This window comes from Fusarium vanettenii, assembly GCF_000151355.1.
Source record: "Fusarium vanettenii 77-13-4 chromosome 5 genomic scaffold NECHAsca_5_chr5_3_0, whole genome shotgun sequence".
NCBI classification, from domain to species: Eukaryota; Fungi; Ascomycota; class Sordariomycetes; order Hypocreales; family Nectriaceae; genus Fusarium; species Fusarium vanettenii.
Window position 1 is genome coordinate 629,720 of NW_003315878.1, and position 24,267 is coordinate 653,986.

The 24,267-nt window shown below is 54.3% G+C and overlaps 8 protein-coding genes across 8 annotated transcripts; 5 read left to right on the plus strand and 3 right to left on the minus strand.

Annotated features, from left to right (window-relative positions):
* The first annotated feature begins 4,977 nt into the window (after positions 1–4,977).
* NECHADRAFT_123345 (uncharacterized protein) lies at positions 4,978–7,199 on the plus strand. Its single transcript, XM_003050728.1, has 2 exons — positions 4,978–6,799; positions 6,851–7,199. Exons 1-2 carry the CDS (start codon positions 5,222–5,224, stop codon positions 7,028–7,030), a joined length of 1,758 nt encoding a protein of 585 aa, XP_003050774.1. The 5' UTR covers positions 4,978–5,221; the 3' UTR covers positions 7,031–7,199.
* A 316-nt stretch (positions 7,200–7,515) lies between these two features.
* NECHADRAFT_61102 (uncharacterized protein) lies at positions 7,516–8,789 on the plus strand. The gene is made up of 2 exons (XM_003050729.1): positions 7,516–7,789; positions 7,843–8,789. The coding sequence occupies exons 1-2, from the start codon at positions 7,587–7,589 to the stop codon at positions 8,579–8,581; spliced, it is 942 nt and encodes a 313-aa protein (XP_003050775.1). The 5' UTR covers positions 7,516–7,586; the 3' UTR covers positions 8,582–8,789.
* Positions 8,763–10,671, minus strand: NECHADRAFT_100517 (uncharacterized protein). The gene is made up of 5 exons (XM_003051110.1): positions 10,512–10,671; positions 10,164–10,286; positions 9,208–9,960; positions 9,027–9,146; positions 8,763–8,971 (listed from the first exon to the last, which is right to left on the minus strand). Exons 1-5 carry the CDS (start codon positions 10,554–10,556, stop codon positions 8,942–8,944), a joined length of 1,071 nt encoding a protein of 356 aa, XP_003051156.1. The 5' UTR covers positions 10,557–10,671; the 3' UTR covers positions 8,763–8,941.
* Positions 10,672–11,971: 1,300 nt separating this feature from the next.
* NECHADRAFT_69359 (uncharacterized protein) lies at positions 11,972–14,610 on the minus strand (the record flags this gene model as incomplete). Its single annotated transcript, XM_003051111.1, has 10 exons — positions 11,972–12,244; positions 12,305–12,409; positions 12,465–12,748; positions 12,802–13,794; positions 13,853–14,001; positions 14,059–14,094; positions 14,151–14,177; positions 14,237–14,262; positions 14,323–14,373; positions 14,585–14,610. 10 exons carry the CDS (start codon positions 14,608–14,610, stop codon positions 12,202–12,204), a joined length of 1,740 nt encoding a protein of 579 aa, XP_003051157.1. The 3' UTR covers positions 11,972–12,201.
* Positions 14,611–15,476: 866 nt separating this feature from the next.
* NECHADRAFT_69364 (uncharacterized protein) lies at positions 15,477–16,611 on the minus strand (the record flags this gene model as incomplete). The annotated part of the gene is made up of 4 exons (XM_003051112.1): positions 15,477–16,216; positions 16,267–16,290; positions 16,362–16,522; positions 16,577–16,611. 4 exons carry the CDS (start codon positions 16,609–16,611, stop codon positions 15,963–15,965), a joined length of 474 nt encoding a protein of 157 aa, XP_003051158.1. The 3' UTR covers positions 15,477–15,962.
* An 827-nt stretch (positions 16,612–17,438) lies between these two features.
* NECHADRAFT_40805 (uncharacterized protein) lies at positions 17,439–19,241 on the plus strand (the record flags this gene model as incomplete). Its single annotated transcript, XM_003050730.1, has 5 exons — positions 17,439–17,858; positions 18,000–18,216; positions 18,277–18,476; positions 18,529–19,086; positions 19,143–19,241. The coding sequence occupies 5 exons, from the start codon at positions 17,439–17,441 to the stop codon at positions 19,239–19,241; spliced, it is 1,494 nt and encodes a 497-aa protein (XP_003050776.1).
* Positions 19,242–20,660: 1,419 nt separating this feature from the next.
* NECHADRAFT_41019 (uncharacterized protein) lies at positions 20,661–22,561 on the plus strand (the record flags this gene model as incomplete). Its single annotated transcript, XM_003050731.1, has 3 exons — positions 20,661–20,962; positions 21,022–21,181; positions 21,239–22,561. The coding sequence occupies 3 exons, from the start codon at positions 20,661–20,663 to the stop codon at positions 22,559–22,561; spliced, it is 1,785 nt and encodes a 594-aa protein (XP_003050777.1).
* Positions 22,562–22,981: 420 nt separating this feature from the next.
* On the plus strand, positions 22,982–23,971 carry NECHADRAFT_80367 (uncharacterized protein; the record flags this gene model as incomplete). The annotated part of the gene is made up of 1 exon (XM_003050732.1): positions 22,982–23,971. One exon carries the CDS (start codon positions 22,982–22,984, stop codon positions 23,969–23,971), a length of 990 nt encoding a protein of 329 aa, XP_003050778.1.
* Positions 23,972–24,267: the final 296 nt, after the last annotated feature.

Consider the following 24,267-nt stretch of genomic DNA (forward strand, 5'->3'; position numbering starts at 1 on the left):
GGCGCTGCCCTCGTTCACTGCGTCACCGCCACCATTGCGCGGGGCACTTGTGTTGATGCTTTGGCCAAGGAAAACCCTACAAGCCGCCAACAACTTTACTACAACACCAACATGGAGGGCGCGTTTACCCATGTTGGGAATCATTTGATATCCGATTCCGCTGCCGCCATCAAGGCTGGAACCGACGACCTGTCCGCGATCGACCCTGACGAGAGCTTGCTCTATGGCAAATATGGAGATCGAAGTGGCCGTCGCCGAGCCGATGATGACGACAACCAAACCGAGGCTTTCGAAGAAGACGACAACGATAGTCTGAACAGTGTTCCGATCGATGGCTTGACTGGACTCAAGCTCAAGGGCCCCGAGGAGGAGAAGGAGCTTCCGGCCCATGCCTGCGCGTAGGTTTTCTTCCCGTCTGGATTTATCCCTGGGCCAGGCTGACAAGGGCTTAGATACTGCGGAATTCATTCCCCAGGATGCGTCGTTAAGTGCCTCACCTGCAACAAGTGGTTCTGCAGCGCGAGAGGCAATGGTACTTCTACCCATATTGTGAACCATCTTGTTCGAGCTCGCCACAAGGAGGTTCAGCTACACCCCGAGTCGACACTTGGCGATACCGTGCTGGAGTGCTACAACTGTGGAACAAAGAACGCGTTCCTCCTGGGTTTCATTCCGGCCAAGTCTGATACGGTCGTCGTTTTGCTCTGCCGACAGCCATGTGCTGCCAACACATCGAACAAGGACATGAACTGGGATACTTCACGATGGCAACCCCTCATCGAAGAACGCGCTTTCCTGCCCTGGCTGGTGGCGACCCCTTCCGATTCCGAGCAGCTCCGAGCTCGCCATCTGACGCCGAATATGATTGCCAAGCTGGAGGAGATGTGGAAGATTGAGCCCAAGGCAACGGTGGTTGATCTTGAAAAGGCCTCTAGCATCGATGACGATCCTAACCCCGTCTTGCTGCAATACGACGATCCCTATCACTACCAGAATATCTTTGGTCCCCTGGTCAAGATGGAGTCCGACTACGACAAGAAGCTCAAGGAGGCGCAGTCCGAGGACGGCCTTATCGTCCGCTGGGACTATGGTCTGAACAACAAGCACCTTGTCAGCTTCAACCTACACAAGATTGAGTCTGGCGATGTCAAGCTTGCTGTTGGTGATGAGATGCGACTCCGCTACAAGGGCGAGCTCCGATCCCCCTGGGAAGGTGTTGGCTACGTGATTAAGATCCCCAACAACCAGTCGGATGAGGTGACGCTCGAGTTGCGCAAGACCGGAAACGAGAAGTCGGTTCCTACTGATCTGTCTCACAACTTCTCGGCCGATTATGTCTGGAAGGCCACTTCCTACGACCGCATGCAGCTGGCTATGAAGACGTTCGCTGTTGACGACATGAGCGTTTCTGGCTACATCTTCCACACCTTGCTGGGCCACGAAGTTCAGTTGCAGCCTCTCAAGACAAGTCTGCCTAAGAAGTGGTCTGCCCCTGGCCTCCCTGATCTCAACCCTAGCCAGGTCAATGCCATCAAGACTGTGCTCCAGAAGCCACTGAGTCTGATTCAGGGTCCCCCAGGAACCGGCAAGACGGTTACTTCTGCCACCATCATCTACCACCTCGCCAAGATGAGCGGCAACCAGGTTCTGGTTTGTGCGCCATCTAACGTCGCGGTTGACCAGCTGTGCGAACGAGTTCACCGTACTGGACTCAAGGTTGTTCGTCTTACTGCCAAGTCTCGCGAGGATGTCGAATCGTCTGTCAGCTTCCTCGCCCTCCACGAGCAAGTGCGCATGTCGGAGCACAACAGCGAGCTCGTCAAGCTCTCACAGCTGAAGAACGAGTTGGGCGAACTGTCGAGCCAGGATGAGAAGAAGTACAAGCAGCTCACCAAGGTCGCAGAACGTGACATCCTTAACAACGCTGATGTTGTCTGCTGTACCTGCGTGGGTGCCGGTGACCCTCGTCTTTCTAAGATGAAGTTCCGCAATGTCCTGATCGACGAGTCAACCCAGTCGGCCGAGCCTGAATGCATGATTCCCCTGGTTCTTGGATGCAAGCAAGTTGTCCTGGTCGGTGACCACAAGCAACTTGGCCCAGTCATCATGAACAAGAAGGCAGCCAAGGCCGGGCTTAACCAGTCTCTCTTTGAGCGATTGGTTAACCTGAAGCTCTCGCCCATCCGACTCAACATTCAGTACCGAATGCACCCTTGCCTGTCCGAGTTCCCGTCCAACATGTTCTACGAGGGTACTCTGCAAAATGGTGTCACCCACGAGAACCGTCTGCGAAAGGATGTGGACTTCCCTTGGCCCGTTGCCGAGATGCCCATGATGTTCTGGTCCAATCTGGGCCATGAGGAAATCTCGGCCTCTGGAACATCATACCTCAACCGCACGGAAGCATCCAATGTTGAGAAGGCGGTCACCAGATTCTTCAAGGCCGGCGTGAAGCCCGCTGATATCGGTGTTATTACTCCGTACGAGGGCCAGCGAAGCTACATTGTGACTACCATGCAGAACTCGGGTACTTACAAGAAGGAATACTACAAGGAGGTTGAGGTTGCTTCAGTCGACGCTTTCCAGGGTCGTGAGAAGGACTTTATCGTTCTCTCTTGTGTTCGATCCAACGACAACCAGGGTATTGGTTTCTTGTCTGACCCTCGTCGTCTGAACGTGGCCTTGACCCGAGCCAAGTATGGCCTCGTTATTCTCGGAAACCCCAAGGTCTTGTCAAAGCACGAACTCTGGCACAACCTCCTGGTTCACTTCAAGGATCGCAAGTGCTTCGTTGAAGGCCCCCTGACCAACCTTCAGGCTTGCTTGCTACAGTTCAGCCGCCCTAAGGTGAGCTACCGCCAGAAGAACCAGCAGCCGCAGTTTGGAGCTGGCAGCTATCCCAACGGACGGTTCAACCCACCACCCGCCGCGGGCCGAGATTTCGACCTGGGCTCCATGGTGTCGTACATCCCTGACGATGTCTCGTCTGTTCACGGTTCTGCGTTTGGCGGCGCTTCACTCAACAGCGCGTTCCCTCCTATGTTCTCGAGCTTTACTCCCGATCAATGGCCCGGCCTGCCCGGTGTCGCTGCTCCTGGCCGTGGTGGAAAGGCCCGCAGCCGTGCTACGGAAAGCATTGCAGGCGAGAGCGTGGCCAATTCGGAATTCACGGATGCAACTTCAAGCGTGATCGGCGGCAAGGGTGTTGGACAGGGCGGTGTTAGCCTCGGAGCAGGGCTCCACGATGTCGTGACGGGAATGCGACCTGTTTCATACAGCCAGAGCGATCGACTGAAGCAGTACGTCGAAAGCAGCGGACGTATGGTTCCAGGTAACGGTTATGGACGACGCTTCGACGACGACGAGAAGAGCATCAGCACGGCATTCCACAGCCAGATTGGCGGTGGCTACGACTGAAGAACGACGTGAGGGCTACGAACAGATGATGACACCAATTTTGCATCTCACGGGCTCTGGTGCACGACCTGCCACCGCCGGATCACCAAGAGCGGTCGGCAAATCGTTGTGGTTCTTCAGAAAGAAGCCTTTTCCGTCAGGGGCTCCCGCCAGTCAGAGGCTCAACGCGGTCAGGCCGGCGTGAACGGCAGAGACCGTGTCGTGTCCGACTTTTGGACGCCGGCCGGCTCGACAGGCCAGGACAGAGACATGGAAATCGCGTTGCCAGCGGCTCGACCTACGACGACCACCATGGAGTCGTAGCAGGCCCGGCAGGTGCAGATTGTCTTGATCTTTAAAGAATAGCGATAGCGGAGGGGCTGGAGCGGGGATGAGGAGTGTGCAGGAGGTGTGAGTAGAGGAGAGCAGAGGGCAGGAGAGGGCAAGGATGGTCGAAGAGGACGGCTTGATGTTAATCGACCGTCGATTGTGATGATGGAGGAGACGCCTCATAAGCATGATATGATGGTGAAATCCACGTCTTAAGACTTCCTGACCACCTGGTAGTCGAGTTATGCGGTGCTATTAGTACCAAGTTGAATTTTTAACCGACCGCAGTCACCCGTTTTCAAGATAGATAGACAATTAACTTGAGTCATTCCTTTATATGTGGTGGTTGATCTGGTGAACGTGCTGGCGCAAGAGTACCAAATTGGAGGCTTGAGAGCAATGATAATCTCACGTCGAACCAAGCTGTCATCACGCAAGAATAAATTACCCTTGAACCGAGTCTATTTGACGCTAGACTCGAGGATGTTCAGCTCAGGTGTCACTCAGGTTGGTTCATACGCTCCAAGTCAGGATGTGAACAAATGGCCAGAGCGCGCCAGGGCAAGCCACAGCCCCCACGTACCGATCATTCAGGGGAAAGATGTTCCAAAGGTGATAAGCCAGAATGAAGGTCCAATGAAAAGCCAGGCATCCCCAGGGCAGAAGCAGCCAAAACTGGGCTGAGACTGGAAACAGCGCAGAGGGGTTTTCTCTCGCTGTGCCAGGGGGTTGCAGCACTAGGGAATTCCCACATAGTGCTTATGATGCACTGTAGGCAAAGCGTCAGGGGTCCAGGGCCATGGATTTTTTTCTGGGGGATAACGCGGTTTAAATGGATCAGGCAAAGTTGCGCGTTCTTGTCTTGGGATGAAGCTTGGACGTGATCTACTAATTTCTACGTCACTCTCCATCGCAACACACATCGTGGGTCATCTACGAAACACATTGGATCCAAGGACATGGAAGACAAGAATAGCTGGAAGCAGTAAATTCCTTGTCACTGTGCAAATGAGAGCATCCGGCTACAAGGTTCCATTTGGACAGAATAGCAACATGTCCTAGCACACACACACACAGTCTTCTATTCTCACCCACCCCCTGAGGCTGCATATGTAATACTTGGGGACATTTCTTATCCGTCCATCCTCCCTTGGCTTTCCCTTGGCTTGTTCCTAACCCACATCCCTCTCCATCCCATCCCATCTCTCTCCCTCTTCTCACTTCTTCATTCGTGGCTTGTTGCGTGTCTCTCCTTCTCGCTCCTCCACAACCCGCGATTCTTGGAGCATCTTGTCTTTTCTCTTCTTCTTCACTCGCTACCAGTCGGATCTTTTCCCTCTTTTTGGGTGCGCGTGATTCTTGTGTGCCTTGACTTCCGGTGCTTCCTTCTGTCTCTTTGAAAGTTGAGACAGCGAATATTTCGTCACGTGCAATCAGTACAACGTCTTCTTCCACTCAAGCAGTTTGAGACGGTCCAACCCGTAATGCGCCCATCATGTTCGGTCAACTCAAGGGTCTGAGCCGTCGCTACTTGATCCTCTTCATTTTCATCGCCGTCACATGGTTCCTCGTCCACAACTTCCGGCCCATCGAGCGCTATCGCACCGTCAGGATCGGAGTCTACAACTACCTCCCCAGCAGCTATGACTGGAGCAAGACCCAGGTCTTCCACCCTCCGGAGAATGTGACGGCGCCTCCCAATGCCACCGCCAAGATCCTGCCCCGGGTCCAGTTCGACCGCTCTCAGGCCGCCGATGACCACGAGACCCTCTCCAAAAAGGTGGCCATCAGGAAGGCCTTTGTCAAGAGCTGGGACACGTACAAGAAGCATGCCTGGGGATGGGATGAGCTCGCGCCCCTGTCCCTCAAGGGCAAGACCACCTTTTCTGGCTGGGCCGCCCAGATCATTGATGCCCTCGACACCCTCTGGCTTCTCGACATGAAGGAGGAATTCCATGAGGCCGTTCAGGTTGTCGCCATGATCGACTGGGCTCACTGCCATGATGAGTACATCAACCTATTCGAGGTTGCCATCCGTCATCTCGGTGGTCTCCTCTCTGCGTACGAGCTCTCCGACGAGGCCGTCCTGCTTGGAAAGGCCATTGAGCTGGGTGAGATGCTGTACGCCACCTTCGACACACCTAATCGGTTGCCCTCCCACTGGCTCTACTTCAAGGATGCCAAGAAGGGCACCCAAAAGGCCGATGAGAGCATGTCGGGTGCTGCAGGCGGTTCCATGAGTCTCGAGTTTACTCGTTTGACGCAGATCACCGGCAACCCTAAGTACTATGATGCCACCGAACGTATCAAGCAGTTCTTCTACCGAAACCAGAGGAACACCAAGATCCCCGGCCTGTGGCCACATGTCATGAACTACCGGGATGAGAAGGTTGACGAGTCTCGCTTCACCCTGGGAGCTGGCGCAGATTCTCTCTACGAGTACTTGCCCAAGATGCACGCTCTTCTTGGAGGTCTGGACCCTGAGTACGTTCAGATGACGATAAATGCTCTCGACACTGCGACCAAGCATCTGCTCTACCGGCCACGAAACCCCCAGGACCTGAACATTCTGCTGGCAGGTAACGCTGTGGCAGGTGAGAGGGGCGAATCTGAGCTCACCGCTGAGATGCAGCATCTGACATGCTTTGTGGGTGGTACTTATGCCCTTGCTGGCAAGCTCCTCTCCCGCACCGACTTTGTGGACCTTGGTGTGCGCCTGACAAACGGTTGTATCTGGGCATATAATGCCTTTGCTACTGGCATCATGCCCGAGATTGCTCAGCTCGAGCCCTGTGAGACCATTGATGGCAAGTGTCTCTGGGCGGAGAAGCCTGTCGAGAAGAAGGATAAGCTCCCAGAGGGTTTTGTCCGGGTGCGAGACGCGCAATACAGGCTCCGACCTGAAGCCATTGAGAGTGTCTTTTATATGTGGCGCATCACTGGTGATAATGTCTGGCGGGAAGCTGCATGGCGGATGTGGCAGGCGATTACCGATGCCACGGAGACGGCAGACGCTTTCGCTGTGATAAGCGATGTTAACGATAGAAAGTCGGAAAAGCAGGACTCTATGGAGGTGAGTTTTAAGTGATCACTTGGCAAGGAGAATGAAGCTGACTCTTGACAGACATTCTGGTTGTCCGAGACAATCAAGTATTTCTACCTCATCTTTGAGGACTCTGAAGTCCTGAGCCTAGACGAATGGGTCTTCAACACCGAGGCGCACCCCTTCAAGCGCCCCAAGGGCCAGGATCCGTACGAGGTCGAGACCAAGAAGGGCAAGTCGTGGTGGAGTTTTGGCGGATAGACGCGGGTTTCTGGATCTGGGGATTTTTGGGTCTGGTTGAGATTCTGGGATAATGATGGGTAACTAACGTGCGTACGGCAAGAAGAGGCATCTTCTAGGGATAATGAAGGGGTAAAATAATGATTTTGAGTACATGTTTAATCCACAAGACTTGGTGTTCTTGGGTGAGAGACTACCCATGATGATGTCGTACGATGAGTGAGGTCCCCGCGTCAAGGGTCCAAGTCGAGATTCAAGCAAGATACAAACTTCAGTCAAGAAACTCTTCAACGTGCCCATGAAAGTCCAATTTCTCTAGAGAGAGATCTAGAATACAATCCCGTCTGACAACTGATGTCATTGACTCTTACCGTCCCCGTCGTGACCCCCAATGGCTCACCACGCATCCCGCTACAAGCATGACCCCGCCGGACGCATACAACCGTGTGCGTCGCCTTGGATTACATCACCACCAACAAAAAAAGATGCCTTCCCACCACTTACACATTACATTTCCCGCTTCCACCCGACCTTTCCACCTTCTTCCTTTTCTTTTCTCCCCCCGTCGTGATGAGGCATGCCGCTGCGTCCAACTTCCCTCCATAGGCTGCGCCCGTCGCCGCCGTGCTTCGCCGCCACCGCGTCCCGGTGGACCCTCCTCCGGTGTCGGGCCGGATACCAGCTGCAGCAGCAAAGAGGTCGTCATGATGAGGTTGCGCGCAAGAATCATTATGAGCGGCTGAATGTGCGGCACGATGCGACGCCTGCCGAGATTAAAAAGTATGTTTTTATCAAAGACAATAAGAGACTGCTTCTTACAGATAACTCGTCAGGTCCTTCTACTCTCTCTCCAAGACTCACCACCCGGATGCCAATCCTACCGACCCAAACGCCTCGCACACCTTCTCCCTCCTCTCCGAGTCCTATACCATTCTCTCCGATACGACCCGCCGTGCCGCCTACGACCGCGACGTCCTCCGTGTGCATCACGGTCACCATCATGCTCATGGGCATCATAACCCTCGAGCCTCGTACCACTCCACCAACCCGGCCGGTGGCCGCTCACCCTCCGGTCTGAGTCGCCGGAGAGGAACCTTCCGTGGTCCCCCGCCTAGCTTCTACCGCAGCGGAGGGTGGGGGGACCAGGAGGAGAAACGGCGCAAGGCGCATGAGGAGTCGACTAGTTTCGGCGGAGGTGGTGGTGCGCCCCATGAACACGGCGGCGCATCATCCTCAACACAGCATCACCAAAGTCCATGGGGAAACCCCTTCAGTCATCATCAATCTTCTCACGGTGGTATGGGTCCTGGTGATGATCCCTTCGGACACCAGGAAGAGGTGCCGCACTTTGACAAGGCGGGCCACACGCGGACGCACCGACGGGAGGACCAGCGTCGCAAGGAGAGGCAGAGGCGTGCCGTAGGCGATGATGATATCGAGTTTGAGCCGCAGACGAGCATCACGGGCCACTTCTTCATAATCTCTGGTATCCTGGCCGCCACCATACTGGCACCGCTCATCTACATCCAGTTGATGAGCGTGGGGCGGCGGAAAAAGGGCGGGGAATACTAAACCCACAGTTCAAAGAGGTGGGATATCTGTGTTATAAGGAAGGGCATGGTACATAGAGTAACCATGGGACAAGTTGTACATTTGTTGACGGAGTTTAACGGCAGTGGAGAAGTTATTAGAGGGAGCATGACCACTGAGCACAGCAGGCAATGAATGATCCCAGCAGGCGTATGCCGCAATTGAATTGAAAAAAAAGACATTATTCTTCATGTTTTTTTATTTTGAGATAATCTACATCCATGAGACCACCGCAATGCAAGCCTGTAAGATACAATAGCTGTGGAGAGTGGGACAACTCTCGAGAAGATGGATCTAGCGAGTGGGCGGTGCTAGTAGAGTTCAGCGAGCAGGGGGAGTATTTTAACCCTCGAAGGTGAAGCTGGCACCGAGCTGCAGACCTGATTAGTCTTTTGATAAAGCCATATCGCAATATATAGAGTCTCACCTTGTGGGTAGCCTGGTCGAGCTTCTGGGTGTCGAAGGAGCCACCGAGACCCAGGGTGACACCCTCGCGGAGGAGGACGTTGTAGGCAAGGGCAGCAATACCCCGGTCGTTGATCTTGACCTGTGTAGCGATGCGCGTCAGTCCAAATCCTCTCCAACTCGATCAGCCTGCGTATACGAACCTTGGCGAAGGAGACGGGGTCGATGCGGTACTTGCTGGCAACCTCGAGGCCGACAGTGTTGCCGGTCTTGGAGTTCCAGGTAGCCTTGGCACCAGCCTCGACCTGGGAGTTGACCTTGTGGTAGTAAGAGGCAGCAAAGACGCTCAGGTTGTCAGAGGCAGTGATGGCAGCGCTGTACTGGGGAGCAGCATAGCCGACGGCGGCGCTGTAGGCAGTCAGGGCAGCCTTGTTGGCATCGTAGCCAGCGCTGGCACCGGCGAGGAAACCCTCGTGGCCGACAACGGCATCGACGTTAGCAACGGGGCCCTTGAGGAGGTCGAAGAAGGCACGGCCGTGGAAGCCGGGCTGCTTGAAGTGAAGGTTGAACTTAGCGCCCTTGGCAGCAGTAGCAGGGAGGAAGTTAAAGAGACCCTCGAGCTTGAGGCCCTTGGCGAGGGAGTCGGAGACCTCGATCTTGGTGTCGAGGGCGTTGGCAGTGTTCCAGGTCTGGGTGAGGGTCAGGCCTGCGTGCGAGTAGAACATTAGCAGCTGAGCATAGCCGGGTTGGAGCAGCGTCGAGAATCCGATCGGCCAGCCTGTTGCGGGCCCAAGGATTCGCGAGAGGCTGAGGGTGGGAAGATTTGATTTTCTGCGCGGGGGCTTGCGCTTGAATATGGGCGGTGGTGACGGAGACGGGGATGGTGACAAAGAAGACGACGATGAAAGAGATGACGGTGTCGTACCGGTAGGCTTGTCGGTGTATTTTCCCTCAATCTATAAGAGCCCAATGGGCCAGGTCAGTCATCTGTATCCAAAAGACGTGGCATTGGGCGTTGCCGAGGCTGGTAGATCTCGCGGGGGAGCTCGAAAGACGCGAGGCGTAGACGGCTGAGAGAGCCGCGGTTGCCCGAGCACCAGCCTCCGAACCCCCGAGAGAGATGCCATTGAAGTCGGGGTCGCAAAGGTTGTATACTAACAGCAGCAGAGGTGGCCTTCTCGTGGCTGGACTTGCCGGTGACCTTGAAGGCAACGCCGTTGGGGGCGGTATCCTTGAACTCGAAGGTGGTGGCCGAGAGGTGGTAGAAGTCCTTGTTGAGGAGCTACAAAACGGCGCAAAAAAAGAGGCGCAACGGTTAGCAGAGCTTCTCGAGGGGTAAAAAACAAGCTTTGGAGCAATTGACGATCATAGCTATATCCCTCTCTTCCAATCTCGTTCCCGTTCGGCGCATTGCCGGAGAGACAAGAATGGACGAGCTGGAACAAGCTCAAACCAAAACAGAGCAAATAGCAACAACACCGGGGGAGGGGAGACAGAGCAATCATACATCGTTGGCCGGCTTGGCAATGTCGGAGAAGGCAGGGACAGACATGATTGCGGTGGTTTGTCTTTTTTTCAACGGGGAGAGAAGAGCAAGGATGAGATTATGTTCGAGAGAGGATGAAGATGAAGATGGGAGATGGAGGAGGAGGAGAATGAGCAAGCGGATGGGGCCTCACGGGAGATGATGAGAGGAGCCGGGAAGGAAAATGTTTGGGGGGGGAGGAGGGGGGGAAACCCAATTGACACAGGGGTCTGTATGCGCACCGGGCTTTTCGTTGGGGGGCCACGGCATAGGGCCAGCACAGGCTCCACTGTGATGGAAGCTGAGCGCTGGCGGCCCTAGGGGATGAGGGGCCCTGAAGCTGGCTGCCGTGGCCAGGCCCTGTGCGGCGGGATTGGCACCCACCCGAGCCCTGGAAACCTCAGTCGTCCATCCATGGATCGGCTGATGTCGGGCAAGCAACCGCTGGACGAGACGGCGTCTGGGGACCTGGCACCGGGTGTCCATGTCCAGTGTCAGTTTGTCTCGTCACCAGGTGACGAACGAACGAACCCCAGAAGCAACCAGAAGCAGGGGGGCCTGGCCCACGTGGAGAAGCAAAGTTGGACTTGACCAGCAGATGAGCCTAGAATTTCAATCACAAATCTGCGACTGCAGTCTCTTCTCTGTCTCGTCTTCTTCGGCTGTGTTACCGATGCGATTGCCGAATCGGGTCATCCTACCATAAACTTCTTCCCATCACGACTCATCTTTCAGAAAAAGCACGCAGGTCGCAACACCCAACGTAGCATCCTCCACCGTCTTGGGCTCTCGTTCTCTGACATGGACATGAGAAAATCCCAACCTCTATGGGTTGATGGATGCATGAAGCGTTCGGCCGGCTAGTTTGATCTGATCATGCAAAACTGCCCAGCCAAGCAGGAGACGACCAACCAGTTCCAACCACCAGTCCAATCCAGCCCAGCCAGTTCAACTTGCATCAGAACTGAGACTCTTTTCAAATTTCTCTCGCCTTGAGTAGCCGGCGTTTCGTTTCGTAGCTTATGTACCGCATAAGCTCTCAAAATGAGACTAACACCTCATCCTCGTGACACACCAGTCCAGCCAACTCAGAGAATGACTAGCTTCCTTCACAGAAAAGTCCCTCCCTCTCGCCCGCGTCAAGAAGCCATCATCCGTCATGCCATTGATGCAATCCAATTTCGCGCTTGCCCGGGTGCTTCTTAAACATTGACACCTTCTCGTCGCTTCTCGCGCACCCACGAACTGCATCAACGCGCCCACGTCCAGTGACATGGCCAGCCTATTGGCCAGCCGGTGCCAATCATTGCCCTACTACGTAGCCCGCGACCCTTCCTGCATCAAGGAACCGGTCATGACCTCGGGAACAAGACTTCCACTGCTCGATGGTGTCAAATCATGTCAATGCATTCACCGCCATCCATGTCCTCTCACATAAATCACCGTTAAATCTTTTCATCTTTATTCATTTTGATTTTCCATTCTCATGCTCCTCATCCGTCCCTTTTCCAATATTCATAATGCTAAGCAATAACCCAAGACGCCCTTTCTTGGTCCAGGAAAATGGCAACCAGATATGCTTTTAGCTCAGGTCCATGACAGGTACCTGGTATAAAGTAAGATACAATGAATGGGTAAGCAAATTTGTTTGCGTGTTCGATTTGCTATGTCATTAAGCCGCGTTGTCGTACTTGGCGTTGTGGATGGAGATGGCTCTGAACTTGGGCATTAGCATCGACTTTCCTTCCTGGCATCTAGACAAGGATATCACTTACCGGCCACTGGGGTCCGACTGCTTGGACCAAGTGGGAGTCCAGCGCATAACCGTCGATGCGCAGTGGGGAGGGAAGTGCTCGTCGAACATGCATCGGTACCAGTAACTATCCATCAACTGTCAGTCACATCCGTCTCATCGTCTAAAAGGGCAAAACATACGCCTCCTTGGTGTCGGGAATGTCGTCGCCCCATTCAGGCTTGGGGTTCTTCATCATCTCGTCCGTCACGTGGGCCTCAGCGTTGTCCTTGAGCGCATCGATCCAGCCGTATCCGACACCGTCAGAGAACTGCTCCTTCTGTCGCCACAGGATCTTGTCGGGCAGGTAAGGCTCCGCGCCGGGCTCGTCGCTGGTGTCAAAGGCCTTTCGGATGATGTACTTCTCGAGTCTGTCCTTGGTGATCATCTTCTCCTTGGGGTCAATGTTCATCGAAGTCTCGAGGAACTGTCATCTTGTAAGCATGTTTTCAGCATCTCATCGCCGTGTCATCAACTCACCTCCTTGTCGAGGAAAGGCACACGGGCCTCAAGACCCCAGGCGGAAGTCGACTTGTTGGCTCTCAGGCAGTCAGCCAGGTGCAGGTTCTTGACGCGGCGGACAGTCTCCTCGTGGAAGGCCTCCCGGTTGGGGGCGGCGTGGAAGTAAAGGTAACCTCCAAAGATCTCGTCGCTACCCTCACCGCTCAGGACCATCTTGATACCCATGGCCTTGATCTTGCGCGAAAGCAGGTACATAGGAGTAGAGGCTCGGATGGTGGTGACATCGTAGGTCTCGAGGTGGTAGATGACGTCGGAAAGGGCGTTGAGACCATCCTCAACTGTAAAGGTCATGACGTGGTGCTTGGTGCCGAGGAACTTGGCGACCTCGAGAGCAGCCTTGTTATCGGGAGAACCGGGCAGACCGATGGAGAAGGAGTTGAGCTGGGGAAGGTAGGTGAGGGTGTCGATGTGGTCGTCATCGTCGATACCGACGAGACCCTCGCCAGTGTCGGCGTTCTCGGTAGGGAAGACGTTGCCGTTGGCCTCGAGAGCCTGTTTTCGCAGTCTTGTCACCTCACGCTGGGCAATAGCGGCAGTCAAACTGGAGTCGAGACCACCCGAAAGAAGAACACCAAAGGGAACCTCAGCCATGAGGCGCTTTCGGACAGCTTTCTCGAGCGCATGTCGGAGGACCTTGTAGTCCACGGGGGTATCGGGCACCTTGGCGGGGTTCCACCACGAAGGGTTGAAGTAGCGAGTGGTCTCGCCGGTCTTGGAGTCATAGACGTGGCCAGGAGGGAAAGCGACAATCTTGTCGCAAACGGTGTGCAGGCACTTCAACTCGGAGGCGAAGTAGACGGTGCCGGGTTCCTTGGAGGACCAACCCTGGTAGAAGGTGGTGATGCCGATGGGGTCGCGGGCGGCAATGGTGCGATCTTGCTTCTTGTCGTAGAGCACGAAAGAGAACATGCCATCGAGGTGGTTGGGAGCATCGGTGTCGTACTCGGTGTACTAATTGAAGCGCTGTGAGTCCGTCGTTCCTAGCTTGTCTTGAGTCCAGGTTCCTTACCAAGGGGATGATGACCTCGCAGTCCGAAGTGGTCTTGAAGTGGTACTGCTCCTTGAGGTGTCTTCGGATCAGACGATGGTTGTAAATCTCACCGTTGACAGCGAGGATGATGGTATCGTCGGCGTTGGTCAGGGGCTGAGCACCAGACTCTGTACAAGGCGGTTAATCGGGAGGATATTCCGAGATCGCAGGGTGGTTTCACTCACCAACACCGACAATGCTAAGACGCTCATGGCAGAGGACTGAACAGAAGTGTTAGAATTGCACGAATCTGCAGTCTGGAGGCCAATTGACTTACTGGTGTGGTTGGAAATGACACTGCCGCCTGGACATGCGACTTAGTATTTGCACTCGGGCGACGATCCGGACAGCCAATTCACTTACTCCAATCGGGACCACGATGTCGGATCCTGCGCCAAGGAGGTCAGTTCGAAAATCTCTGTCAATTGACTCGGTGGGAGGACACATACTGCTTGGCAAGCTTAAGCGCAGTCGGCTTGAACTTTTGAACGTCGGGATGACTGTAAGCAGACGCTGTGTCAGTCCCGTCATGATCATTTTTTATTTTTCCCTCCCTCCGCGGGGTCATAGCATCAATTGATGGCGGGGTTCCTCCCAATGCCTGTGCCTCGTGTGCCCCTCCAAAAATTCATCATCCAGGCACCGCGCGCGCGCAGAGGATCCATGTTCGCAGCAAAAAGAGGCGCAGGGGGGAGAAGCTTGAGAGCATACCGATGACAGGCGAAGATGCCACACATGATTACGGTTGCGCACGACGAGTGTGAACGGTTGGAGACGAGGTGTGACAGAGATACAGAGGAGGGAAGGGGATGGGAACGAAGATGGGGATGGGATGGAAAGATTAATATTTAGTACCTGCCTCGCTCGCCCAGCCCAAGTCCGTCCGAGAGGGCGCGGGCAGGGAAGGGAGGAGTCATAGCAAAAACTCCACCCTCCTTCCGCCGGTAAAGGCAGAGGGAAAAAAAACAAGCGCAAGGCTACCGACGGTAATGGTCGAATCCAACGTCAAAAGGTTATCCACACGCGATACATCTACTCCGCCGCCTCAATGGGTCTCACCCGCGGGCTGAGAGCTGCTTGGATGAGCTTCTCTCTGGCCTCTCCACTGTTGATAGGAGCATGATTAGCCGGTAGGTCACATCACCCTTGGCTACTTGTCTTGTTTTCTGTCAACCTGTATGTCTGTCTAAGGTCTGCCCGTCACCTGCAGACGGGATAAAAAGGCCGCTAGGATCTGGATGGATTCTCATTGCCGGCGAGGGTCTCTATCAAAGGTCGGAGAGTGACTTGGATGGCCGACTTCGGATGGTAATTCGGCCATGTTCATTGGCGGCCGAATAATCCAACGAGAACCCCTTGATTGTTCGATAAGGAAATGGCACGGCCATGTCCATGTGCCTGGCCTGGTCTGGCCTGGTTCCTTTGCGTCACAACGTGACCAGCCATGGATGGGGGTCAAGCGAATGTAGGAACAAGGCGCTCATGGAGGGGCAATACCAAGAACCAATGGCGCGGTGCTCACACCACGTTCCGGTCGACAACTCAAATTCTTGTTGCACACAATATTTCTCATCTGCATTTCCTTGACTAAATACAGCAGCAAGATAACACCCATCAGCCCGTGGCTTCTTCGGCTGTTGGACGCCACCTTCGGTTGTATCGCCATTCGGGACATCCACCATGATAAAAAATGGTGGGGCAGATCCCAGACATCCATCCATTGCTGGTGGGCGTGGTCCGAAGACGCAGCCGCAATGATTCACGCCGACGTGGATCTCGATCGCTTCAACCGACAACGGCTGTTGACATACAACGACAACTCATCAAAGAAGAATAAAACACTTGCTTGAGATTCCAAGGAAAACGCTCTCTTCGTGACTCGACCGACCACATCCCCTCATGGGCTGCGAGGTCCGAAACTACCCAGCCCACTGCTCATTGTCAACACGAGCCATATCGTGCTGTGGTCTTCAACCACAGGCTCCCAAGAATATCCGCCTTGGTATTTCCCCAAACGCCGTAGCCTGAGATCCCTTACAAATAAAAAGTGTCTAAAACGCCTCTTCAACCAGCGCCTCTCGATCGTCCATCAGGGAGTGGGGTTGTCGCGGACCAGACGGCGAACCCGCTTCTCGTACTCGGCGCGATCCTTCTTAAATAGGTTGTACGCCTCTGCTTGGGCAGGAGACTCGGGGTTCGGGTCGTTCAAGAGGTCCTGGATGCCCAGCAGGATCTGCTTAACGGTGATAGCGGGCTTCCAGGCCTCCTCCTCGTTGAGGATGGACAGGCAGACGGTGCCTGAAGGGTACACGTTGGGGTGGAACAACGGAGGGACGAATTTGCCTGCGAGCGTTTAGTCAAGGCCTACACTGCGTTGATCGTTTGTTACTTACACTTGGGTGGCTTTGTGGGATACTCTGTCGCACAAAGGCGAGTTAGCACGGGTCACGAGAGCAAGTCTCTAGTCCAGGAACATATTTGCACTCACCGTCAGGAAAAGCGATGGTCAGCTTAAAGAGTCCGCCAGCCCAGATGGTGTTGTCCTTTCCGGGAATGCCGCACTCCCAGTTCTTGACATCGAGGATACCCTCCTTGGTTCGTTGGGGCTTGGCATAGAACCCAAAGGGATGGTCTCGCCGCCACTGCTTTCTATCCAAGTCTCAGCATCGTCCTCCGACTCGCGAATATCATGCAGAGCCTCACCTCTCTTCTTGTAATCGGTTCTGACACAGAGCCATGGTTTCGTTCTCGACGTCGGTCGGTGCGCGGATGGATGAGGGGTGACTGCGGGTGAAAGAAAGGCGGGCCCAAGAGTCGCGGCGACAGCTTGCACGAGGCCTCGTTGATGCGTCAAGGTCGTTAACGCCGATGGAAAAAAGATCCGAGAGTTGTGGAGATGGTTCAGCCTCTGTAGGTCGAGGTTGCAGGGAGTAAGTTGTTGCACCAGAAAAAGAGGTGACGGGACGAGATGAATGGATCAGATCGAGGCTGGAGCCTGACGGTGTTTGCGCATCCAATGCAATTCACGAAGCGATGGACGTCGGTGGATGATTCGATGAATGGATGCACCGCCCGAAAGTCGCAGCGCAGCCATGAATCGGGTTGGTCCAAATGTGGCGCCAGCACTGAGAGCACGTCCCCACGGAGCCGAGAAACCCCGCTGTGCGTAGGGGCCACCCGCCATTTGTAGTGAAGAGACAGCGCTGTTCTTTGGCGGGGTGACCGCCAACCCGTCAGTGAGGGGCTTCACCAAGCTACCTACCTAGGTAGGCACGGTAGCGCGGCCATCGTCGCCTCGGCTCAGGTCACTGGTTGGAGTCCATGAGCTTCCATCAAGACCGTACCTGCCTTGGTGTGGATGAAATTACTACCCAACTCTCGCAACGACGAGCCTCATCTATCCACGACATCTATTGCGACTTTCGCATCTCATCTATTTCATCTCATTTAACGACATCGAGACTTGCGTCATCTTCGATCTCATATCTACTGGCACGGCCTGTCGCATGTGGGGTTTGTGAGCTTGTGAAGAGTTGTCTCAGAGAAAGAGGAGCCGGAGACCATCATGGACGCAACCAAAGACACAGAAACTGCCAAGCAGGAGGAGGTCAAGCAAGAGCTCACGGAGGCTGTCAAGGAGGAAGTGAGGGATGAGGTGAAAGCGGAGGAGAAGGCCGATGTCAAGGCCGAGACTGTCGCTCCCGCAGTCGCTGCCTCTTCATCTGATACACCAGTGCCCGACGCTCCGGTTGCCGATCCTCCAGTTCCTACTCCCTCAAGCATCACTCCTGTGCCAGCGGCAGAGCCATCCACAGCTCCTCCTCCAGAGACAAAGCCCTCAGAGGCCGCCGTTGCTGTCACTGCCGCCGCGGCGGTGACGGCTGCGGTTGTGACAGAGGCCGTTGTAGAGAAGGCTTCCGCTGAGAAGACTACTACTGAAGAGACCACCGCTCCTCTAGAGCCACCAGTTGAAACAGAAAAAGTCGTTGAGCAGCCTACCGAAAAGCCTGTTGAGAAGGCCGTCGAAGAGCCTACCGAGGAGCCTGCTGAGAAGCCTGCTGAGCAACCTACCGAAAAGGCTATTGAAGAACCCGCTGAGAAGGTTCCTGGGCAGTCTATCGATAAGCCTGTTGAACAGGCTGCCGATAAACCTATTGAGCAGGCCGCTGAGAAGCCTACTGAGAAGCCTGTTGAGAAGCCTGTTGAGAAGGTTGTCGAGCAGCCCGTTGAGAAACCTATCGAGGTACCTGCTGAGAAAGTCGCTGCTCCTCCTGCACCGTCGGCTGTCGAGGAATTTGAAGATGTCCCAGACCCCGATGAGGACGATCTGGATGACCTAGATGGTATGTTCATCCTTGCGAGATTCAAAACCACCGTACTTTTTTTACTGACCCCCTCACTAGACATGCTGGATGACTTCTCCGCTGTCCAGATAGAGTCAAAAAAGCCCGCCGCACCTACTGGTCCCAGTTCAACCCAGGCTGCCAAGGAGCCCGCTTCTTCCAGCAAGCAGCCAGAAGCTGATGATGCCTTCTCAGAAGAGGAGTTTGCCAAGCAGCTTCAAGCTGGGATGGCAGACTTGCTAGGCGAGCTCGAAAAATCTGTAAGATACTCTTACACTACATGTATTGTGGACAGGTGCTAAAAATGACTAGCCGGATATGCAGGCACAGTTTGAGGACATCTTCAAGCACATCGCGGCCGCAGAAGGGGCTGGTGACGCTCCTCCTCCTCCTCCCGCGGCGGCGGCGGCCTCGGCTGGCCCTGCGCCTAGTGCACCGGCAGAGGATGCTTCCTTTCAGGAGACGATCCGACGAACTATGGAGCGTATGCAGGCATCGGGTGACCAGGCCACGGCCGCTGCCGCCGAGGGCCCTGCGGATGATTTCATGTCTGAGATGCTGAAGCAATTGTCATCGGGCGACCTCGGCGGCCTCGGCGGTGATGGCAGTGAGGAAGAGTTCTCCAAGATGCTCATGGGCATGATGGAACAACTCACCAACAAGGAGATTCTGTACGAGCCCATGAAGGAGCTTGACGACAAGTTCCCCGAGTGGCTCGCCAAGAACCGCAACTCGACACCAAAGGAGGACCTGAAGCGTTATGAGGAGCAGCAGTCCGTCGTGCGCGAGATTGTGGCCAAGTTTGAGGAGAAGACGTACTCGGACTCGAACGCCGCGGATCGCGAGTTTATTGTGGACAAGATGCAAAAGGTATGTGTATTCTCTTATCTCTTCTTTGTGACTCTAGTCACTAACTGCCTACCCAGATGCAAGCAGCGGGATCGCCTCCCTCTGACCTGGTTGGAGACATGGCATCCGCGCAGGAAGCTCTCAACCCCTCGGATGAAGCATGTAATCCCCAGTAGATACCGAACCTGGATATTCACTCCAAGTCATATATATACCCTTTCCCGAACAGTAGCTGTACACGCACAATGCTATGTCACTGGTATCGCCCAAACGCCTTGCCAAGGTAGTCCGTATAGCCCCAACTCCAAAATGAAAAGCAATTACAACCCTCATAAAACAGACCAAGATTATCGTTCACTGCATCTCAGTATCCCCAGATTCGTCTATCGTGTAGAGTGGCCTAGACTTGGTGCTTGGTTGTGACTGTTCTTGAGCAATGAGCTCAGCAAAGATGTCGTCATAATCCTCGTCGGAGAGTGCTGGTGAAGGTGGCCGTTGCGACGATGTTGATGTTTGATCTTGGTATGATGCAAGCATGGCCTCCAACTGGTCGTCCTCGTCCATCATCATGTCATCGTCCTCTGGGATTTGAGTTTCTTCTTGCTGGAACGCCATGGCGTCTTCAATGTCCGCGTCGGTAAACTCGGGAGCGTCACGGGCCAGTTGTCCCCGGTCTTCGAGATAGTTTGTCTTTAGGAACTGCAACATGTTAGCAAGTGTCGCGTGTATCACGTCAGAAGAAGGATCATACCTGTCCCTCGATGTCCCTTCTCTGCCAGGCCTTGTCCTCACTCTTCTGGCGCACATTGTTGAGAAACAAGCGTCGCCTGCCTTCTTGCACATCCTCCCGCTTTCGCACAACGGGGTTCGGCCGCGTGGGACGCGATGCGTACTTGAACTTGATTGGCTGAATGGGTGATGACTGGATCTGTCGCTGGGGGTGCGAGTTTCTGTCAATGGGAGACAGTGGCGATGACGCGCGAATGGGGGAGGAAGACAGCGGCGAGGGGACGCTGGGGCGATGGTCCCAGGAACCGGAGAAGATGGGAGTAGGAGCAAAAGACAGCATGTTGTCGGCTGTTTGGTTCTTGTTTCTCCGTTGCATAGAATTCAAGAATCCGATGTGCTGAGGGAAGTAGAAGTAGATGGATGATAGAGAGTAGGATAGGTCGTGTAAAGAGGCGTCCAGCTCCTGAAGTGAAGTACTCAACGCGGTCGACGCGAATCACGCCGTCACGTGACAGAGCGCGAACCCTGGAGGCGTGTTGATTAGAGTGGGGTCTTTCCCCCTCCGCCCATCGGACTCCGTAATGTACAATGTACCCACCCGAGTCGCACCCGGCCCCAGCCGAATTGGCCGCCCCTCGACTGGCTGGCCTGAACTGGGCAGACGGAGGTGAATCGGTGAATCGGCACACCGAGCAAAAAACTTGGGGGTGGTGACCTTGACGACATGACCTGAGGCAAATTGTACCAATTCTTTCGAATTACTGCTGTTTTATTTCTGGCTGGCTATTTCATGTTGGCTGTCGACTTAGAATGAGGACCCTCGCCCTGCCGCTACCTTGTCCACTTTGCTCAGTGCCAGCGCTCCCATGAAGGCCTTTTCCATCTCAACCCTTGCGACCCGTGTCGCCGCTCGACCATGGACCTGCTCGACCTGCCGAAGCCAATTGGTCCGCAGTAAGACATTCCAGAACGTCAGAGCAAGGGGCTTCGCCTCGGGGAAGACCTCACGAGGTTCCAATGGCCGGAGAACAGGCCCCAACCGTGCTGTTCTGTATGCCTCGGCTGGCGCTGCGACTGTGGGCGCAACCACCCTCGCCTTTACCGACGATATCAAGAACAGCTACGAGGCTGCGGAGCGGACAGGCAGAGTCGCAGTTGCGCTCGCCGTGTGTATCAATGAGTAAACGACTATCTGACTCTCTGGCAAAAGGCTTGAGGCTAATTGAGGTTTTTCAGTTACCGAACGACGTTGAATGCTAGAGAGACGACCGTAGACGCGCAAGAGCAAGATAACCTGCTAAACGCCTGCCATAAACGATGCGCCGAACGAACTCTTGTTGTACTAGAAAAGAATGGCGGAATCTTTATCAAACTCGGACAGCACCTGGTACGAACGACTTGACGATTCTAAGTAAAAAGCCGCGCTAATCAACACCATGTACAGAGCGCCATGAATTATCTCCTACCCCCCGAGTGGACCACCACATTCATACCCCTACAGGATAAATGCCCTGTTTCGTCGTTTGATTTGGTTGAGGAAATGTTTCGCAAGGATACGGGAGAGGAACTCTGGGACTACTTTTCCGAATTCGCTTCCGAGCCCATCGGCGCTGCCTCTCTTGCCCAGGTACATCTCGCAACGATAAAGGACTCGGGTCGAAAGGTGGCCGTCAAGGTTCAGCATCCGGAGCTAGAAGCCTGGGCTCCCCTAGATCTCGCTCTCACCAGGTACACCTTTTCGACCCTGAAGCGGTTCTTCCCCGAGTACGACCTCGAATGGCTGTCTTCCGAGATGGACGTTTCTCTCCCCAAGGAGCTGGACTTTCAAGAGGAGGCCAACAATGCCCGACGGATGAAGGAGCACTTTGCAAAGATTCCTCATTTGCCGCTAGTTATCCCAGAGGTGATATGGGCCAAGAAGCGAATCCTGGTCATGGCCTGCGAGTCTGGACGACGTCTTGACGACCTGGAGTTTCTGGACAGCAACGGCATTGACCGCGATGAGGTGTCGGCTACACTAGCTCGCATCTTCAATGAGATGATCTTTGGCAATGGCGCACCTCTGCATTGCGATCCTCACGGCGGCAACATTGCCATCCGCAAGAACACTTCACGTCGATCTCTCGGACGGGGTCCCAATTTTGATATAATCCTATACGACCACGGTCTTTACCGTGATATTGAGCTTCCCCTGCGGAGGTCATACGCCAAGATGTGGCTCGCGGTCATTGATGGTGACATAGACCGCATGAAGAAGTACGCTCACGAGGTGGCCGGCATTGAGGACAAGGACTTTCCCCTATTTGCGTCCGCCATCACTGGCCGTGATTACAGCATCGTCAGCAAGTCCGGTTCTATTCTTCAGACTCGCACACCCGATGAGGAAAAGACTATGACCGGTGCTCTTCAGGAGGGTCTGATCGTGGACCTCGTCCAGCTCCTCAGCCGAGTCCCGCGCATCATCCTTTTAATCCTCAAGACAAACGACCTCACTCGCAGTCTGGACGAGAACCTCCAGACGAGACAGGGTCCCATCCGTTCCTTCATGATCCTCGCTAGGTACTGCACCCGCACCGTCTTCCACGAACAACTCGACGAGATCCACCGAAACGGCTCCTACCTCTGGCCCCTCAACGCCATACGGGTGTTTGCCGCCTGGGTGGGCTTCATGCGTGTAGAGGTCAAGCTGGAGGCGTTTGAGCTGTGGTTGTTTGCGAAGAGGATGCTGGGCCTGCGGAGCGTCGAGTTTTCGGGGGCGGCGTTGTAAAGAGGGAAAGGGAAATACAAGAAAAACTTAGACGATATATCAGTTATAGAACTGCACATATAATTAGCTGTTTCAAGCAATAGAGACGAGCTCTTGAATGATGGCATTTGTTGGTCATGTTTATAGTGTTTATCTCGGGTGTGTTTGTTGTCAGTACTATACGTGTAGAAAAGGACTTTGGGAACAAGAAAGATTAACGCCACAACCAAATAGATATGTGTATAAAGGTGTTCCATTGATACAACCGAAATGGAGAATGTGTCGTTCAGCTCCAGGCATCACCCGCGCTAATGAAGCCAAGTCTAACCGTGAATTATTGCGGTGTAATTACACACCATATATAACAGCGGCTTCACCCCTGCAGAACAGACGGTAACTTGATCATTTCCCCTCAAGATAACTGTAATTGACAAGCACAATATGGTTCTTCTTTCTCTGCCTCAGGAGCTATTGCTCAAAGTCGTCAAGGAGCTCCATCTCGCAGATGTCGAGACCTTGGCTCAGACCTTCAACAGACGCATCCACGCTACATGCATGCCCTTTCTAACCAAGCGCATAGCCGCTCGCAAGCACTCCAACCGTATGGTAGAGTGCTTCGGCACTCATGAGACTGGCGGCCATCTCGACAAGATCAGTGGGGATGTAGCAGAACAGCTGGGCTTTGACGGTGTCGATGAGATATCGATCCCCGAAGGGCCGACCAGCGTGGAATACCTGGACCTCAATGGGGACTTGTCATGGATGGTGCCACTCGACCAGCACACGGCGGAGAGCATGGAGGGATATCACCAGGGTCCTGCTGCTGACGACAAGCTCATCGACAAGCTCATCGCTGACGCTAAGAAACTCGGTATAGAACTACCGCCTGGGTTTGTTACCTTTATGCGCAGCGAAGAGTTACAATACCGGATCCCCTCTGCCCAAGCTGCATATTTCACCCTCGCGGAGGACGGTTTCCGCAAGTGTCCCGAAAAGCTAGACAACGGTCTAGGAGGCTACATCATCCGATTCTTTGTCGACCAGCAGTGGTGCTGGGTCTGGAACCTGTACATATACCCCGGTGGTAGCGCCGTGCTGGGCAGCTCTGGGGATCTCAACTGCGATCCCAAAGAGGCGGCCGACCAGCTCCTGGAGGAGGGTAGGGCGACGCAAGAAGAGATTGACAAGGCTCGAGAGATGGGGTTTCCTCTCACGTATGCGACCGAGGACGATCTCGTCTTGCATAGTCTTGGGTTTGAAGAGTTTCTGGCGACGACGTACTATGAGGAGTTGATGTTTTTTGTCATGCATGAGGAAACAAAGGTTTCAAAGGGTCTGAAGGATTATATTGATCACAACTATAGGAAGAAGGGGGGGCAAGCCAAAGAGGAGAAGCCAGTTCAAGAGGAGCAAGTTGAAGGAACCAGCTAGAGTCCGAGTTCCTATGCTCTTCTCGCAAATGGCATTGTATTGTCTTCCTAACTTGACCTGCACACCAGTTCCCCTGACTTGATCAAACTAACAGTCCAAGCAGTGGCATCTTTCTAGCCAGGCAAAAAGGTGTACCGGGAATTCGTTCATATAAGCACCATCACGAACAACCCCAGGGTAGCGATTTCTTCGAGAGATGGGGACCCAAACGGCAAAAAAAATGTGGTTCCGCCCGGGATCGAACCGGGGACCTTCTCGGTGTTAACGAGATGCCATAACCAACTAGACCACGGAAC